Source organism: Thermobia domestica, chromosome 2, assembly GCF_964235325.1.
Source record: "Thermobia domestica chromosome 2, izTheDome1.hap1.1, whole genome shotgun sequence".
Taxonomy (NCBI): Eukaryota; Metazoa; Arthropoda; class Insecta; order Zygentoma; family Lepismatidae; genus Thermobia; species Thermobia domestica.
The window spans coordinates 2,784,702-2,805,601 of NC_137455.1; the positions used below are offsets into that span (position 1 = coordinate 2,784,702).

Consider the following 20,900-nt stretch of genomic DNA (forward strand, 5'->3'; position numbering starts at 1 on the left):
TTAACACTTCCGACATCGCGCCAAAGGATTCCGTGTTCACTGCTGTCAAGGCTTACCGTTTGCCTACCTTGGGCCAATCATAAACTCAGAACATATCTCAAAATTCAGTTGATGGCAGGTCTGAGAATTTCACCCTGCAGGGAATACTCTGTACACACATTGAACATTAATGAAATATACATTTTTGGATTGCGTATGCGTGGCTTCCTTTATACTGATAAGGACCACCATGCACAGTCCGTCGAATTCGAATTAGGGCCTCTTGAAATTTTGCTTTTTCGCGATTTTTGACAGCCCTAGCTCTGCAACTATGCACTTTTCGCCATAGGTCCATATGAAGTTTTTCTCTTATTTTGATGTAAGAAATCACCTCTTACAGTTTGTCGATATAGTTCATTAACACCCTGTAATTATATATATATATATATATATATATATATATATATATAACATAAAATAAATGTACATAGATAGATAAATATAATTTTGCGTTCCATTATTTTAATGGCAGACTTACGTCTGAACTAGAAAGAGAATCACTGAAAAGAAACTTGCAAAATGTTTCTCTGTTTTTAGGGCAACTACATACTGTTATGTCAAAATAGAGTAGAATGTTATTGAAGTTCGTTAAAAATATATTGCTAAACCTTTTGAAATGAGACTTACGTGGTGTCATGTTACCCTGAGAACAGGTGTGTATATATATATTCTCGTCTTGTTGAAATGGCTTGTTAAACATCTAATAATGGCATCCTTGAGTAGTGTGATAGTTCAAGTCCTTGGAAATCCTTATTTATTCGTAAACTTAAATTTGTGCTCTGTTGTAATACTTTTTCTAACCCAAGTTTGAATCCTTGATTACTACGTTCAATAATGCAGTTACTAACAGTTAACATTGTTTTTCAGCTGGTGAGTAACGCTCTGCAGTTTCTAGCGTCAGTCGCGAGCCGAGCTCATTACCGCAGCCTTTTCGAAGACCCTGCAGTGCTTGGAAGTATATGTGAGAAAGTTGTAGTTCCGAATATGGAATTCAGAGGTAATTGCATATTACAACTTGTAGATATTTTTGTAAATGCAGTTAAAGTTGGTTATTACATCACTAAGGGTACCTAAAGAGTAGTGACATTATAAACAAGTGTCCTTGTAATCAATATCAAGGGTGCATTGTCAGTATCAAGGAGGCATTGAAAGGGGTATCATTTGACCACTCGATCAAGCATATATTACACATACTAGATTTTTTTACTGTCATTTAATTTACAGAATGTTGTTGCAATAATATAATTTGTATTGTAGAATTCACCAAGTAAAATTCATAGCATATAACAGTTTTTTCCTACCCCCCCTTTTTTTTTCTATTTTCAGGATCTCTTTAACTTCGGTGATTTTCTTTTCATAGCTATGTTGTCACTTAGGGAAGTTTCCTAATCACTGTTACGCTAGGTGTAGGTAGAGAACAATAACTAACACACCGTTATCTTAGTATGAGGGAGGGTAGAGTGGACAAACACTCGAATTTTTCAAGAATAACCAATGCAGTATCAGAAAGATTATTTGAAATTTTAGAATTATAATGCAGAAGGAATGGGGTTCTACAGATTTTTTAAAACTCCTACTCTTCCCCTCCTTTCGCTTCCATACAGGGGGTGGCCGCGGTGGCTCAATGGTATAGCGTTCACCTCTGTTGCGTGGGGTCCCTGGTTTGATCCCAGTTTGCGCCAAGTGGACTTGGTGATGGACAAACACAGTGTTCGTGGGTTTTCTCGCGTTTCCTCCCACTTTCTTCATTCCACAATTTCCTTCATTTCTCACCATCACAGTCTCCTTTAGCCTGACCGACATACCCGTAGGACGTAAAATTTAAAGATTTCATTTCATTTTCCATACAGGCATTAAATTTAAAGATTTCATTTTCCATTAGCTAGTCGCTGAGTGGTTGTTCAATTCATTACAAAAAAGTCACCATTACTCAGTTCTGGCAATAATGTTATATACGATGTTGGTGCATTTGTGACTCGTACTAAGCAAGGTATAAAAAGAAAAACACTTAGACGTTATGAGAAATTAGTTGGTCCCACTGAATGTTTAATAATAGATGAGGTGTCGCAAAAACCGATGTTTCTTTGCAGTATTCGAAAGGGAAAACAAGCAGAGGCGGTATGTTTTATTAATATTTTGACTCGACATACGCATACCAGCTATCTAAATATTGAAATAGTAAGGGTATGTTGCCTTAAAAAATCGCATTTCTGTTTACACAGTGACTCAAAACCGTGGAAGAACTTTTCCGTAGTCATACGGGGGGAGAGGAAGATTATTTTAACCCTCGCTACAATTCTCTGAGAAAAAATAAAAATATCCCCGTGTATTATAGACAATTATACACGAAAATACTCTAAAACCTAATTTTTATATTAACAATTTGTAAATAGTCTCCCGCGGGAAAATTCTGACCGCCCCAATTCAACTCAGGCGTAGTCCAGAATCCCGGAAGATCTGCCCCCACAGCAGACAACCCCTAAAGCTGCCCACGCTAAAAACACGTCATTTATATACATTTTAGGCAAGAAGACACACACACACATAGGAAAGAAACAATTAAATATGACACAACAAAATATAAAACGCAAAATATATTGAAAAAAATCTACAAAAATTATTTTGAACAACTTGCAAGGAAAGTTCATTGGTTTAAGGCTCCCCACAATGGCTTCAACCCTGGAGGTTGGATGTTACTTTTGCTCCGTTTCATGCTGTTGACATCATCTGCACTCCTGCGTACCTTTCCAAGCCAGGATTTCACAAAGTTTTCTGGCTTAAACTGTTCCATCGGAGGATCAACTAGTTTCAAGAAGAGTAGGCTGTTTACAGAAGGCACTTTTAAGTTGATTCCTTACAGTTGATAATACGTTGTTCATAACACTAAATGACTTTTCACATTCGGCTGTTGATATTATTATAGTGTCTATTATTTTCATAAGCGACTTCAGATAATGTGGAACAGTGCCGTCTCTTCATTGAATTTTAAGCATTCGTTGTTCCATTTCTCATTCCAGATGCGCATAAAACATGTTTCCATCTATTATGTGCACTCTCCCTGGGGCATGTAGCTCAGCATCTCTTGAGAGTGAGATCTCTTGCCGGCAAAAACCGGTCACTCCAACTAGTAATACAGTATGCGGCAAAACAAACAGTACTGAAATTCGCGTACGTGGCGCTCAGATGCAATGTGGTATGAGCTGTGAGTGCCACATGTGTGTTCAGTTGTGTGTGGACTAGCGTAGTGTGCAATTGGTGCGAAGATAATGTTGCTCACAACAGAGGAGAAGGTACTTACTGTCGAGCAATATTTCCGTTGATACGGTGTGGGGCAGGGTCTCACTGCAGGAGATTAGCGTGAACGTCTACTGTATTGCTTTAGAGTGTTAGTTATGGCATATGAAGATGAAGATTTCATCAGTAACATATGGTTCAGTGATGAAAGCCATGTGTACTTTGATCACCACATCAATCAACAGTTTTGCATGATTTGTGCGGCTTTTACCGTACGAAAAATCTGTCGTTATAACAACAATGGATGCAGCAAGACGAAGCTATTGCCCACACTGCAAGTGAGTCACTTACCCTTCTGCCCACAGGAGTTTGGACATCGCTTGATTACCTGTGGAACGGATTTTCCATATCCCTCCCACTCGCCTCACCTCATGACTCCAGATGCCTACGTACAGGGTATGCTGAAAGAAGCAATTTTCCGAATAGATAAATTCCTACCACTATACCGGAGTTAAGAGAAAAGATTAGGTCATTTGCTTTGTCATTCCACCAAACCGTGTTCACTAACATGTTCATCGATCTACAGAACCGCTATGAAGAATATGTGCGACATAGTGTTCAACATTTTGAACACGTGATGTACAGGAATGATTCCTTGAAAATTTATAATATGTGTTGAGTAACATTTAGTTGACATCCATTTGCCAACCTTTCTTATGTTTCATTATGTTGTACAGAAAATAAATAAATGTCAACGATGTGATTTCAGTACTGTTTGTTTTGCCGCATACTGTATTAAGTATTGATACTCCGTGATAGAAGGTTTTTCCATTCTAATAACTGATAAGATACTAAAGACTGCTTCGGTTCTGTTTCAGCCTCTGATGAGGAAATGTTCGAAGATAACCCGGAGGAATACATTCGACGAGATATCGAAGGTTCGGACGTTGATACGAGGCGAAGGGCAGCTTGTGATTTGGTGAAAGCTTTGTCACAGTATTTCGAGCAAAAGATGATGGAAATATTTGGCCAATATGTGAACGTAAGTAGAAATATCATTAGTACAAATGTGTACTAGTGTTAGAAATGTTGGAACTAACATTCATTAGGATTTAGTGTATTAGGACTGTTACATAAGATCAGTAATTGAAATTTCTGTTACCTATACATGTATCTTTCACTGGCTAAAAGTTATCCACCTACTCCAATTACTATGGATAGTTTCTTTTCGTTATTACCTACTAATTTGTGCTAATACCTTCAATAGACGTGGGTCATCGGAGCATTTATTATTTTGGTTTTCTTGGAGTTTATTGTTATTAGCATCAAGGCTATGCTACTAATATTTTTCACCATAAACTTTAAAAATTAATTAATTAATTAATTAATTAAAATACATGAAGGAAGAAAGAACAAATGAATTATCACTAGACATAGGATTTTTATGCAAATGCGTATTTTGTTTACTTGTATACATCTATGTTAAACTTGAGCTCCTCGTGGCTAAGCGGTTAGCGTACGCGCCTTTGGCGCGGGAGACCCGGGTTCGATTCCCGGCGGGAGCTCATGTGGTTTGGATTCCACGTTAATCAGTAGGTCCACGTCTCATATAGCCTCGCTGCTGAAAGGGACGCTAAACTAAAAAAAATCAATCAATTTATGTTAAACTTAGTAGAGGTTTCTAACAACAATAATACACCTCAAATTTGAAGTTTTATAGTACATAGAAATGCATGTTTCAAAGGTTAGAGCATATATTAGTACTTAAGAGTATATTCAGCATAATTTATAACTTTTTATTTCAGATGTAAGCTTAGAGCATACAATAAATCCAATTTCAGTTTGTATTTTCAAAGCATTTAAATTTTTATGCAATAAAATGCCTTTTTGCATTAGAGGATGGAAAAATACCTACTTTGTGCAGGATAAATAATGTTAGCAACTGATCAGCACAGCAAAGATGCTTACAATTTGCAAGACGTTAAAAGAAACTGATAATGATAAATGCATTGTAATATCATGTCGATATCAATTCAAAAACAAGAGACTCGAGGATTACTGCTCTAGTTGGTGAAGTTCGGCACGTGCTCCAGTCAGTTCCTTGTAAATTCGGGTGCTCTGTAGAAAAGAAATTGATGGATGTTATTGCCAAAACAATTGTAGTCATGGGAAAATATCTTCAAAGGTTAAAGTTCAACTTGCATAAAATATAGGTACTAAACTTGATGCTCTGTATAAATATTGTACAGTAACATCTATTGATGTTAACGGTCATGTCACACAAACCGACACCAAGAAATGAAGAGAAGGATCTTGTGATATGCTGTAAGGCTAATTACGGGAAGGAGTAAATCCTTAAAATCGAAAACTTTCGTTTGTTTTATTTTTTATTTATTTATTTATTTATTTGCTACTGTGAAAACGTGGAGAAAAAGTGAGGCTCGTATAATTTCGTGTTAAGTGAATCCACTTTAAAATACAAATGTGAAGAAAAACTAGAGATCATGTTCTCATATCACTGTATTTAATTTTATTATTTGTGTGTGTTTTAAAAAAAGTTAGGAGTCATATAACCTGTAGCTGTCATAAAAATAAATTCTGAAGAGAAATCACAGAAAAGTAAAGTACACTTTCGATGTTATATTTTACGTATAAAACTTCGTCACAACTTTGCTGCGTATTTGAAAATGCTCTCTATCACATTGTTAATGCATATTAAGAGCATATTTCAACACATTTAATAGCATAGTTGCATGCATATTTCATGAATTTTAAGTGCATAAAAATTCGATGTCTAATTATCACTCTTTACTTTATAATATGTAGTGATTTTTCAACTTAGTTGGAAACATTAACTGGAACGTCAACAGATACTTGTCCTGTTTCGTGTATTAGTATTGGTAAGCAGAAATAATTCTTTCTTTATGTTCGATTTCAAGATTTCTCGTGGGAATGAAGTTGCATTCTGCACAGAACAATGACGTTTTGGTACAACCGCCTCAGTCAGTCAAAACGCAGGTAGTTTGCGGGCAACTGTTACGACAGTCATCCTTTGTCAAGTCTCAGGAGCCCAGGATGTAAGACTGACAGGACACATGAAACAATTTTTATAAGTAATATTTATTTCTAGTGACAATATATTCTCCAGCCATCGATATTTCATCAAGCAAGTCTTATCGTAACCAGCCACGGAAGTTCGGGAACCGTGAATGGGTTAGGAAAGGCACAAGTCGTAAAATTTTTTACACCGTTCTACATTAATGATTACTAAGGGGCCGCGGTGGCTCAGTGATAGAGGTGTTCACCTCTTGTGCCCGGGATCCTTGATTCGATCCCAGCCAATGCCAAGTGAGCTTTATGGTGGACAAACATCATGCGGATGGGTTTTCTTGGGATTCTCCCGTTTCCTCCCACTTTCTTCATTCCACCATTTCATTAATTTCCCATCGTCAACGCCCCTTTAGTCTAGCTGGTATTACCGTGGGACATAAAACTTAGATTTCATTTCATTTCGTTAACAATTACTGAGATACCATATGTGTGGTAATTGTAATACTCATTTTGTTCCTTCATTCTAGTTCTATACAATAATAATAATAATAATAATAATAAACATTTCAAGAACGTTTATTAACCCAATAGACATAGAAAATGTACAAAGAGTAACACTCCTATTGGATGCATGAGAGGCTTCGCATAATATTTATTAATTGAAATATTATCTAAGCAGTTTGTTTTAGTAGCCTAATAGAACTATTGATTTTTGTTATCAGCATTTTAAGTTTTTCATTTGCCACAATTCCTTTCACACCAAACATCATTCAATTGCTTTTCTTGTGCCTGGGCGATGGAAATGTTGGCTCGAACAATTTATTGATTATAAAATGGAGATAGATTGGATTAGATTAAGTAAGTGTATCTTTACTATTTAAAACTATGGATGCGTTAAAATATCAAATAATACTTGCGATAAAGTGGATACTTTTCAAATATCTAGGATCAATATTAACAGACCAAAACCATATTCACGAAGAAATTAAACGTCGACTAAAAGCAGGGAATTCGGGTTATTATTCAGTTCAAAATCTCTTGTTGTCGCGAATTCTGTCGAGGAATTTGAAGCTTAAAATATATAAAACGATAATCATTCCGGTTGTGCTATATGGTTGCCTCTGAGGGAAGAACGTAGACTGAAAGTATTTGAGAACAAGATCCGGAGGCGAATATTCGGACCCAAGAGGAACGGGAATGGGGAATGGCGGCTTGATAACGAAGAACTACATAGTTTATACAGTCTACCAAACTTTGTTAGGATCATTATATCTAGGAGGCTCAGGTGGGCAGGCCATGTAGCCAGAATAGAAGAAAGTAGGAACGCTTTCAAAATTTTAAGTGGAAACCCAATTGTACAAAGACTTAGGCACAGATGGGAGGACAATATTAAGACGGATCTCGTAGAAATAGGAATCCAGAGTAGAAACTGGAACCAGTTGGCTAAGGACAAAAGTCATTGAAGAGCTTCTGTGAATGCACTTCATTGAACCTCCAAGTTCCATAGACCATATAGTTAGGTATCGCATACACGGAGCCGTCCCTGTAGTTCTAGTGGCTGGGCGTGCACCCTTGGTGCACGTGGTGCCAGGTTCGATTCCCGGTGAAGAACATTAAAATTTGAATACATTACGGTGGTTCGGATTCTATCTTACACCCTCCATTCCGAAAGAAACCGAACTTTTGAAAACAAATAGTACCACTAGTGCCATCTGTTGTAATATTTTACCGGTAGATGGCGTAGTCCCTCATTGACAACTGGTATAAATGTCATGACATTTGGATGCACGGCAACAAAGTTATTGCGTTTCAACTGTCAGTGTGTTGTGTACATCGGTCGGAAAATGAGTTTCAAACAACGAGCTGCAATTGACTTTTGTGTTAAACTGGGTAAAACTTTTAGTGAAACGCACCAAATGCTACAAAATGCATATGGTGATGAGTGTCTATCCCGTACGCAAGTTTACGAGTGGTTCAGACGATTCAAATCGGGTAGAGAGACGCTGGATGATGACGAAAGATCAGGCCATCCCAGAACCGAATTATCGGAAGAAAACATCGAGAAAGTGCGTGAATTCATCAAACATAACAAAAAATCGTCGGTGAAAGTTATTGAAATGGAATTAGGCATTCCTCAAACAACCGCATACCGCATTTTGACCGAAGTTTTGGGCCTTAAGAAGGTTAATTCGCGGTTTGTACCACACAAACTCACCGAAGACCAAAAAGTTGATCGAATTGCGCATTGCAAAGACATCGTTAAAAGTGCTCGGCAGGATCGAAACTTCTTGAAATCGATTGTAACTGGTGACGAGACGTGGTGTTTTGAATATGAGCCCGAAACAAAGCGGCAAAGTGCTGAATGGAGAGCGCCGGATGAAGGAACACCCAAAAAAAAAGTCGCTTGGTGAAGTCAAAAGTTAAGGTGATGCTGATTTGTTTTTACGATTCAAAAGGAATTATCCACAAAGAATTTTTTCAGCCCGGCGAGACAGTCACTGGATAGTTTTACTTGGGCGTCGTGAAGCGTTTGCTGGCAAGAATTCGTCGTATTCGGCCCGAATATCGCGAAATCGGCAGTTGGACTCTTTTGGACGATAATGCACCATCACATCGTTCGCGACTTGTAACTGAATTTTTGGTCAAAAATCACATTATTCGGTTGCATCATCCGCCCTATTCACCAGATCTCGCTCCGTGCGATTTCTATCTGTTCCCGAAACTGCATTTGGCGATGAAAGGAAAGTGGCACGCATCGATTGATGCCATTGAGAAGGCGACGACCGCCGTCCTAAAGACCATTCCAATAAAGGACATGGAGAAGTCGTTTGACAACTTGTTGGAGCGTGCAAATATGTGTATCGATGCAGAAGGGGAATACATTGATTAATAAAAATGATTTGTTCCAAAATGTACATTGCTTTTTTGTTTTTTTTTTTTTTAAACGTTCGGTTTCTTTTGGAATGGAGGGTGTAAACCTTAGATCCACGTTTCGTATAGCCTTGGTTCTGAAAAGGAACGCTGAACTTCAACAAATAAACGACCCACGGTAACAGTAATGCTCGTACATTACAAAAAGAAACATAGAAAATTGGTTAGACTAATAGATTACAGGAAAGACATTATTTTTTAAAGATAGTTTTAATTATATTAAACCCATTTGTTTTGTTTCAGGTAATGTTGGGGAAATATGCAGAAGATAATGCCAAGAACTGGCGTAGCAAAGATGCTGCGTTGTACTTGGTAACGTCTCTAGCAGCGAAGGGTCAGACACAAAAGCACGGTATCACTCAAACTAGCCAACTAGTTCATTTACCACAATTCTGTACGGAACATATCATTCCGGAGTTGTCAAAGGATGGTAAGGACATCATTAATCTGCTATTTTTTTTTTAAGTATTAATGTTAGTAGTAAGGAACACTGTACTCTAGTGGCTAGAGCGTTGGTCCCGGGTTCGATTCCCGGCCAGTGCTCTACCCAGCGTCGTGAGGCAAACTGGGGAGTGACGCGACGGTCACTAGGTCTAGAAAGCTCCCGATACACCGGCTAGTGATAGGCGACGCTGCGCGCTGGCCACATGCTCACTGTTATACTGGATGTGGTTAAGCCGGTCGCTGACAGATGCCGTTGGAGAGGCTAAGTTTGATTTTTAATGTTAGTAATAAAAGAGACTTCGTGTTTACTCTGTCAGCTTGACTCTGCTTCGTTATACGGAAGAGTCTGTCACATATAGTATTAATAAGTTTTGCTGGAAACTGATATTAGTATGACCGTAATTACTTATTACATTCTGTTTATCGGGATAAAGTTTGCATTTCGTATTTATGAAGAGTAAAAATGATACATTTCATGTAATTTTGAGCAAGAAAATTCTTTTTTGAACTAAATTTTAAGTGAACTAATTGTCTCCTGAGTGAATTAGATTTTAGAGATATAAGTAAAATATCTTCATACGCGCTCTAAAGACCTCCTTTTTCACAGTTTCAACCAGCTCGGTGTGAACTCGTCAAGTTATTTAAGTAGTTATTTAAGTAGTCATAATTGTTAATTCTAGGCACTTTTTTAAATTCTTATTGTTTGATAACGACATTTATACGTGCGACATCTTTGTTCGAGGTTTTTGTTCCGACACGTTTTTTTTTTAGGCTCTTGTTATTTCACGCGAAAATCGTATGCTGTTATGTAAAAGGTTAAGTTAGCGATAATTTGCTGTTGATTAGTGCTAGAAACTGTGTTTTTCATATTGGTAAATATATATATATATATATATATATATATATATATATATATATATATATATATATATATATATATATATATATATATATATGTATGTTCACCTCAGAGAAATAGAACTTCAGCCTTGGATTCCACCTTAAACTATAGGTCATATCTCATATAGCCTCCGTGCTGAAGGGAATGGTAAACTTCAAATTCAGTGGTGTCCAGAGCAAGAAGGAACTTTACAAAATAAATATAGAAAAAAAAATAGGAATAATAAAAAAAAATGATCAAAAGATTGCAATCTTAGCCAATAATTAGTTTATGGATCAGGGGCCGCAACATTTTGAAACGGCTTCTAAATCAAGTTTTCGTACTTTTTACGGAATAAGCACATCATACTGAGTTAAGTGATAGTTTAGATTTAGCTACACTGTATGTAATTCTCCAGATATATAAGGCGCACAAGAAAATTTTTAATTGAAGTATATTGGATCTTTTGATCCAGAAATGTTCCATATCTTCCGTTTAGACGTGGCAGTCTTCACATAACTTACACGCACGTACACACACACAAAATCCAATATAACTTTACAATTTCAAAACGTTTGAGTAACAGTTACTTTTGTTTGATTCCAGTGAATGTGTTACCAGTTCTGAAAGCAGATGCCATCAAGTACATAATGATCTTCAGGAGCCAGCTCCCTAAGGAAATGGTGGTTGGCAGTTTGCCTGAATTAATCCGACATTTACAGGCTCAGAGCCCTGTGGTTCACACGTACGCTGCTTGTGCAATTGAAAAGATATTAGTCATGAGATACGGGGAAAGTGGACCTATGTAAGTAATTGAAATAATCTTCCGTATCTATTACCCTATCCTCTATATTTATGTTATTTATTCATAGTAACACTGCTACTGCGTGAGTCGTTTATTCTGACACATAAATATGTGTAATAACAGATAACAAAATAATAAACCTAGTTATTTCATTTTCCGGTTGCTTATTGTATTTCTTTATAAAATACGTTTTTTGCAAGTGTAAAGTCTGCTGGTTCTGGGGATATCAGAGAGTCTATTGATAAAACTCTCTTTCGTATTGTCAGTCCTAGAATTTTTTAGGTAACAAGAAATGTGTAACCTTTTGGTTTTTAAAACTATTGACACGTTAATTAACGTAACATTAGTAGTTATGTGAGGTGTGTGGTGAAATATTCACAGGAAAGTCTAAATCTGATTTAAACTACGAGGGGGCAGTTTGAAAAATCTGTGCAAAAATGAAAACCACTGCTTTTTAGGTAGAGCTTTATTTTATTTTTCAACGTAGTCTCCTTTGAGGCTTACACACTTCGTCCAATGCTGCTCCAGTTTGTTGATCTCTTCCAAATAATAAAATTGGTCCAGCTGTGCAAAATAAGCATTCGCGGTTGCAATCACCACCTCGCTTCAAGAAAATCTCCATCCTACCAACCCTTTCTTCAAATTGAGGAACAAGTATTAGTCCGAGGGAGGCCAAATCTGGAGAATAGGGGGATGCGAAACAAGTTGTAATTTTAATTCCATCAAGTTTGCGGCTACAATGACAGATGTGTGCACGGGGGAGTTGTCGTGATGGTAAAGGACTTTTTTGTGGATCAATTGTGAACGTTTTTCTTGCAGCTCGGTTTTCAAACGCTCCAATAACGATGGGTAATATGCACCTATAATAGTTTTACCCTCTGCTAAATAGTCGATGAGGATTATTCCTTGCGAATCCCAAAAGACAATCGCCACTTTCCTGGCCGAAGGAACAGTCTTCGCCTTCTTTGGTGCAGACTCCCCACTGGCAAGCCATTGTTTGGGCTGTTCCTTGGTTTCAGGTGTGCGTTGGTGCACCCATGTTTCCTCCACAGTGGTCTGTCATTACTTGTGTATTTATGGTGTTGATGAAGCCAAGTGGATAGTTGGCGAAACTGTTTCGCATTAATAATTTTTACTTTAAAAGTATTGTTTTGCCCAGCAAGCAGTTAAATCTGATTTAAGTCTTACTATAGCAAAGCTTGTACAATGGAAAATATTACAGGAAGTCTGTTACATTTGCCATTTTTATAATAACTGAACTTGCGCTCTCTACATAGTGCATCATTCACATATGAGCATGAATCTCCTTGTCATTCCTCACAATCTGTATATGTCCCTCTACAGACACAAGTGAAAGACGTCTTGAATTGATAGAAGTCGGCAAGGGGCACCATAAAAGGGAGATTTTTTTGTTATTTTTTCAATATCTTGCACCGTTTGCAAGATAGAGGCTACTTCCGGTTGGAGTTTTTAATTCATGTATGACCAGTGTTTCCTTTCTTCTTGCATGCAGTATGTAATAAGATTATAATGCCAGTGATATATAGTGTTCATTGGGCAAAACACTCCAAACAATAAAGATTCATCTTAGACTGGAGAAATTGTTATCCTTAGTTTTTCATGATTATTTGGCCATGAAACAAACGCCTGCAAGATATAAAACCCCAGTATACAACTATGTGATGTTGGAATGTATAACTCGTAGGATATAATGCTTTACTTTTTTGTAATTTCAACACCGTGTGCTCCTAAAAAACGTAATAAAAACATAACGGCTATGTTTTATTTTTTTTAAACCAATTAGAACTAAACAATCTACACAAAATTTGAAATCGACCAGCGTAAACGACACGTTTGTAGCACTTGTGGTTTTCGAGATCTCATTGTCGAAAAGGATTGGAGACAGACATATAAACCTAGCATTTTAATATATAGATAATGAAAAAATGGATAACTAGATTTTTAGTTAACTGAAGTTTAATAAGCTTCAGGAGCTGTTTTCATTTTTTTTTAAAAATAACTTCAAGTGCCAATAGGCACAGAACAATAATGAAATAACAGAAAAGTCGGGAGATCAGGATTCGAATCTTTTCTAGTTCAGCTTCCAAGATTTTTTCTGTTATTTCAATGGATCTGTCTAATTCCGGAATAATTATACAAAACAAACACGTGCAAGAAGATAGAAGGGAAGTTAATAAAATACCATAAACATGGTAATAATTGTCTTAACATGACTTTCAACCATTAGATCCTACAACTTTTGGCACATTAGATTTCAGAATCCAGTACTTTTGGTATCATATCTACAGCCTGACTTGTATTAAATAACACTTCTATTTCTTGTTTTTTCGAATCAAGACGTTTTAATCATTTTTGTTTTCCAGGGTGAAAGGAGAAGAGCTTGCTCCGTTCGCTGAGACACTTCTTACAAATCTTCTAGGCACATTGACAATCCAGGCTTCTCAGGAGAACGAGTATGTTATGAAAGGTAAACATAATGGGTAATGTATATAAGTATTTCTACGAAAGAAATTGGTGGCAGTATGTTGTAAGTACTGAAATAAAATTACGGTATTATTGTCTAAAAAGAATGAGAGAACATTGAGTTGGAAGAGTGGAGAGAAGACATATTTCGAAAGAGGAAGTAGAGGACTGTCTTTAAGGAAACAAAAGTTAGAGAATCTTCATTAGAGAAATCAAAATACAGAAGGTCGTTCTAGGTTCATGATAGTACAAGTGAACACACTTGAAATGTTATTGTGGCTAATTCGAAAGTGATATATGTTGGCATACAGAAAACACAGTTATTTTGTGAGTGGTCATATGGCTCTGGCCTTTTGCGAGGCTTACGTTTGTGCCCATTCTGACATTGGTTAATGTTATATCCAAATAAGTAACTTTCCTTGTATCAAAGAAATGATCAATGTTGTGTTGAATCGCGAAAAAACGAGAAACCCTGGGCCCTTCATTGTTGGGAGTCACAAATAACAGAGGCCGAGGCATACTTCGGTAAACGATGCATAAGTCAACCAAAAAAATGCTTTCCATTTTTGAAGTCTTTTCTTGTCATTAATCGTGCACTCAATAGAAGAAACGACATGACGCACATCCCTGCCAAGCAATCTGGAGTTAGTTTGACCATCACCTTCAGTAATGGAGGCATGTGGCGCACATACAGCAGTCCAGTCTATTGTTCTTTGTTTATCACTGCTTTACAACGGCAAGAACGTTTTTGGTTACTTTGTAAATAGTGCGTTCCTTGATGGGATGTAAGAACCCACTGTTTCAGAGAACAAAAGCGAGAGTAGTACAACATTGCGCAAAAATTTATATCTGGTAAAGAAGCGTCAAGCTCGAATTCATATGCTCCGCCCCTCATATCATGGAGAGGAAGACGAACAGTCAAAAGCTGTACGAACGCCATCTTGGCAGAGATAGGGGAAGTTGGTAGTAACTGTGGACGAGACATGAGTGTATCTGACAAAATATAATAAAAAGAGGATCATCTTTTATCGTCCCCGTGATTCAAGAGAGGTTTTTTTTGATTACGGAAATTTGCGGAAAGTCCACGCGGCTTTATGGTTGTTGGTGTTACTGCTGAAATGAGAAACCTTACACTACACAGATTGGGCAACAAGGCTAAAATCAATGCAGCTTATTACCAGGCAAATATTTTGAGCTAACTAACCGCCATGACACATCTTGCGTTGTCATTCACCAGGGCAAGGGGTCGAATCACACGGCGATGTACATGGAGCGGATGGCACATGAAGTGGAGATTCATGCAATCCCTTTTAGACATTTCTGTGAAATCTCCTGACAGTTTTATCGTTGAAAATCCTTGTTTTCTGCCCGTTTCGAAATCAGTAATTTTGACCTGAAGACTAGTTCGATGTTAGGCCATGTGAGTTTGTGATCAAAAACTCTTCTATCTGCTGCTTTCAGGGGCTTGTTGAAAGGAAAATAAAGGGTGTAAACTTTATCTATCCAAACAAGGGTGATGAGCATAGTTTGTCCCCTACCTACCTTAAAACATAATAGTAACAAGTGATGCAAGCACTAGTCTCATTTTAAACCTTCAGTTTAGCCACAGAGGTTCTATATTGTAATGTACCACGTGTATTTACGTTGGATTACTACAAAAAGCAGACGCCAAATCACCAGCACCACCTACAAGTCACATGACGGGAGCAGCAGCGCCACCGCCACTCGGAACGTCTACATAATGAAGAGGATTCGACGGACAGTCACAGTCGTCGATTGGTCTCCTCTCCTCTAGCTTGCCTGGAGCTTTAAGAGAAACCCGACCTAAAAGCCTCAAGTCTCCTGCGGAACTTTTGGCTTCCCTTCCACTTGGCTTAGCGTGCTCGGATCTCTGTCGGGATCCCAGCCTCAGTTGCTTAGCCTGCTTCGGGGCTCTGTGACGTTTAACCCACTCAGTGCTTGCTTCGGAGCATTGGGGTTTCCTATGCCACTCTATCGTGCTTGCCCGGAGCTCTGTAGTGATCCTGGGCTACCCTTTTCTACCTCTCATACGTGAAAATTGTATTGTAATATTTCTGTAAATACTGTTGTTATTATAGAATTTTTATAATAAACCGATTTCGGACGCTTGATTTTCTCAGCCTAGCTATACCTACCCCTTCAAAGGAAAAAAACTTTTACGACATTAATTTTGTAGTTTCCAGTTACCTAGTAATTTATAACTCCATCCTTAATTTATCGTCATTACGTAGAAAAATCGAGCATCAAATTAGTGGTTAGTCCACTTAAACCTTGATTTAGTATAAATTTTAGTAATATTAACAGCTAATTTCATTCCTTCCTAATTCTTTCATGATCATTGTTTTGCATTCTACATCCATTTATCTTCTTTAATTTGTTGGGCATAAAATGACATGAAATCTTTCATTTAACGTCTTCAGATTAAAAGTGACTGGTGATTAACGAAAGTGATACGACAGGAGATCCATGAGGAAACTCACGAACATGATATTGTTCATGGTTTGAGATCGAACCAGAGACTTTTCGCACCAAAAATGATAGCTGTACCGCTTATCTACCGTATGTGTATGGCATATTTGTAGAACATAAACTAAAAAGGCATTGCAACCTCGAATATCTTTCCGTATGTTAAAGAAAACCATCTTCATTTTTAAATTCCAGAGAATTTCATTCAAACCTTTAGATGCTGCCTGAAAGAATTCGGGAGTTGTACTTGCACATTTCGTTGTGTGAGTGTCTTTTCTGTATATCCAAAACTATATATATATATATATATATATATATATATATATATATATATATATATACATACAAAATGTTAAAAAATATGTATTTTTGTAAATATTTGTCAGAGTAACTGTAAGCTTTAATCAAACCTTACTGCAGGTAATTGTATGATTGTTCCTTATTTCACTCTTTCAGCCATCATGAGAACCTTCTCAACTCTACAGGAAAGAGTAATTCCATATTTGCCAGCTATTCTCCCGAAACTTACAGAGAAATTGACCATTGTGGCTAAAAATCCCAGCAAACCACATTTTAACCATTATCTGTTTGAGACGTTAAGTCTTTCTATAAGGTAATATTCTTTTATTCCTGTTGTGGTGTTGGATTATCGTAGCCTTCGTATTCCTAATATTGGAAGATAATGTATTAAAAATTATGTAGTTTATATATATAATATAGGTAACCAAGAAAGGTCTGTGTTCAATTGGCCCTCACATCGTGATTTGAATGCGAATGGAGATAAAGCGAAGATCAGTTGGTGTGGGTATATCCAACATACTACCTGATTGGCAGTTCAGTTACACCGTGAACTTGTGTAAGGATAGAGTAAACATACTGCGTCATAAGGGCGTGTGTGCTGTACGAGTTCAAACTGGGGTCAAACGCCGCTGCAGCAGGGTGGAAGATATGCCAGGCCTTTGTTGAGGGTATCGTGACTGCGCGGACAGTGCAGCGGTGTTTAACAAGTTTAAAGACGGTGATGAAACACTCGACGCACCACGTGCCGGAAGACCAACGCATGTACAAAATGAAGATCTTCAGGTAGCAATTGAAGAGAACAGTGGCCGGACATGTGAAGAACTAGGATTACAATTCGGTGTGAGTGGAGGAATCATTCGTCAGCACCTCCATCAACTCGGGAAGCACTACAAGTTGGGTCTCTGGGTCTCACATGATTTGATTCCGGGCCAGAGGGCAACGCGAGCAGACGCATGTGTTTGTTTGCTGTCTTGTCTGAGGAAGGAGCCACTTCTGGACAGGGTGTTGACATGTGATGAGAAGTGTGTCCTGTACGAAGCTCCACGGCGCCATCATCATTGGTTATCATCCTATGAACCGGTTTCGAAACAGCCAAAACCGGCACTGCGCCAGAAAAAAGTTCCTCCTGTGTGTTTGGTGGACTGCTTGCGGCATCGGGACTGCTGCTGGTCAGAGCATCAATGCAACTGTGAACTGTCAATCAGCAGTTGTGCCGTGTTCAAGAAAAACTCAAAACTCAGGAGTCAGCACTTCTGAATCGCAAAGGAGTTTTGTTACAGGACAACGCTAAGCTCCATATGGCTAGGATGACCCAGGACACCATTCTACGACTTGGATGGGAAACACTTGCATCCGCCATACTCCTCGGACATTGCACCGTCTGATTATCACCTGTTCCATTCCTTGGACAATCACTTTAGAGGACGCCAGTTCAAATCCCTAGTAGAGGTGCAAAATGCACTTGATACCTTCTTCGCTTGACGACCCACCAAGTTCTACCGCGATGGAATCCATGACCTTCCAGAACGTTGGTAGAAGGTCGTCGATGCTGATGGGGACTATTTTTGATATTCAAGGAAGGTGTTAGGTGGTGGGTGAAAAAGCGACAGAACTTGCTTGGTTACCTAGAGACTTGATCTGTTGTTTGGTCTATCAGTTGTGTTCGTGTTTGGGTTAAAGGATAGAGCACAGAACCCAGCAAACAAAGAGATCAGTTTTCGAGTTCTTATCATTCAGTAACCATCTCTCTCTCCGTATTATGACAGTGTACTAGCTATTCCTTATCCAATTATTAAAAACTTGACAGAGTATTACTGAGAAATGTTGCTGCATAGCATGGTTGAATTAGTCAAAATTCTAGCAATTTTCGAATAATTAGGGGAAGATGACTATCCATCTATGCGGCACATCTTAAACGTCAAATATTTGAGTATGAATTATCTTAGGCTTAAATAAAACAGAACATTTCACTTTTCTATCCAGAGATTTAAATTGTTCAAAATTTTGAGAGTAATTAGTATAGGCTGTGTCTAATACGACGAATAATCTAAGTAGGTACTTACATGGAGATACGAATCAATGATATTGGTTGACTGAGTCACAAAATCACTAAAAGGCTCTTTTTATAGCTCTGAAACGATACTTCTATATTGGTTATGGTTAGTTATTAAGACATTCACATGTCTAACTGACTACTTTATGCATTGTTGACAAGCTCAAAGAACAGTAACATAGAGGTGTAGACTTTTGTGTTTAATTTACTGTTTATATTTCAATAGAGCTAACAATGAAACCTTTGTTTGCAAGTTTGTGATTTAAAATCTTTTTTAGTATCATCCTACATAACTTGAAATGTGCTGATAAAATATCGTAAGAGATAGTATTTTAAGTGTAATAGACGTATAACGTACACCATGGTTCGTAAGTGCTGAGCTACAGGGTGAGTCAAAAAAATGAGAAATTTTGAAAATGAAATAATTTCAAAAAAACAAATTTTGTAAAAAAAAAAAAAAATAATAATACATACAGTACAATTGGCCAAAAAAGTTCCAATTTCTGGAGATTTAAGGAGCCATATCTCTGCACCCGTAAATCAGAGAGGTCATATTCATATTGATCAATACCTAAAAAGATGTGATCATTTTGGTACCAAATTGTACTGAAGGCCTACCTCTGTATTCTAAAATGGCATAATTTTTACTTTTAAATGAGATAAATATATTTTTTTTAAAGTAGTTTTCGTGAAATTATTTAATTTTCAAAATTTTCCGTATTTTTGAATCATCCTGTATATGATGGTTTGATTATATATTTTAATAGTGTTACAAGGTAATCATAGTTATGTCTCCACTAAATTTTTTAAACTTGTTCTTGTTATGGCCTATGGAACCCGGAGGTTTAATGCCGCGTTCACATAGCTCTCCAGTGACTTCTATCCTTAGCTAGTTGGATCCAATTTCTATTTCTGAGAGATCCGTCTTAATATTGTCCCTTCATCTGCGCCTAGGTCTGCCTAATGATCGTTTTCCGATTTGATTTCCAGTTAAAACTTTTTAAGCGTTCCTTCTTTTCTTGCAAAGTGTTACAAAAATGAACAAAATATTAGTTCATTTCAACTGCCCACTTAAAGACGTTTTGTACTTTATGACTAATTGAAACGACGCGTCATTCAGCATTTTTTCCTTTGTAAGTAGTTTTTTTTCTATCTTTAGACTTAATTTAGTGATTTTTTATTGTATCTTTTGTATATGTAGACCAAACTCTTGATTTGTCTCGTTCAAATTCCAGGATCACATGTAAATCGAATCCTGGAGCTGTGACTTCATTTGAAGAGGCCTTCTTTCCTATTTTTCAAGACATACTTCAGCAAGATGTCCAAGGTTAGCTTTTTCTATTTTATTGCATTTACAATGTTCATAACTGCAGTGGCCTTTCATCATAGGTCACTTTATATTGTTATCTGATAGGGATGTTCATTTTTCTTTGTAAGTTTAGTTACGACGAAATGGATTGTTACATTAAGGTAGGGAACCAACTATAAAATTTTCTGTTTTTTGTGTTTGCCGATGGGTTAGGAATTCTTTCTTTTGAAGACATACATCCATTGCCTTGTGGCGTTGATATCCGCACGGACGCCAGTAAAAGTTCGTACCTGCAATATGCATGTTCTCTTGCGAATACCGTTTTGAAGAGATTTCGTTAGATATAGATAGGATGTCATTAAGGAGAACCATTAGTCAAGCTAGTCAATTCATTTCCCAAGTTGACCTTCGTAGCTAAGCGGTTAGTGTACGCGCCTTTGGTATGGGAGCCCCGGGTTCATTTCCCGACGGGAGCTCATGTGGTTTGGATTCCACGTTAACCAGTAAGTTCCATCTCATATAGGCTCGCTGCTGAAATGGACATTAAAATCAACTCATTTCCGAAGTTATTGACTAAAGAAACTCTTAATAATGTAAAATAGCTTTGGCTGGCAACCATCTATCAACAATACTTTTCGTTAGTAATTTTCATGTTGAATACAAGTTTCGATACCAATTACGTACTATTAAAATGTGTATGAAATTAGAAAGCAATTAATAGTTCATAACACACGTAAATTTGTGTTGAAAGGCCGTGCCATATTGCGTTTATATCAAAGTTTTGTGGATTTTTGCAGAATACTCTTGCATTTTCGTACTAGTTGAAGAAAGAAAATTTGCCCCACTAAGAAGAAAGGAAAACAGATCTTCAGTGATTAACTAA

At 37.4% G+C, this 20,900-nt stretch overlaps 1 protein-coding gene across 1 annotated transcript in view; it reads left to right on the top strand.

Moving 5' to 3' along the window:
- Window positions 1-20,900, top strand: part of Cse1 (chromosome segregation 1) — a 106,692-nt gene that overhangs the window by 49,046 nt on the left and 36,746 nt on the right. The window contains exons 9-15 of the mRNA XM_081738190.1: window positions 907-1,036; window positions 4,152-4,315; window positions 9,499-9,685; window positions 11,186-11,384; window positions 13,769-13,872; window positions 16,812-16,968; window positions 19,944-20,035. Of these exons, the coding sequence (XP_081594316.1) occupies window positions 907-1,036; window positions 4,152-4,315; window positions 9,499-9,685; window positions 11,186-11,384; window positions 13,769-13,872; window positions 16,812-16,968; window positions 19,944-20,035 (1,033 nt within the window). The remainder of the gene's footprint in view (window positions 1-906; window positions 1,037-4,151; window positions 4,316-9,498; window positions 9,686-11,185; window positions 11,385-13,768; window positions 13,873-16,811; window positions 16,969-19,943; window positions 20,036-20,900) is intronic.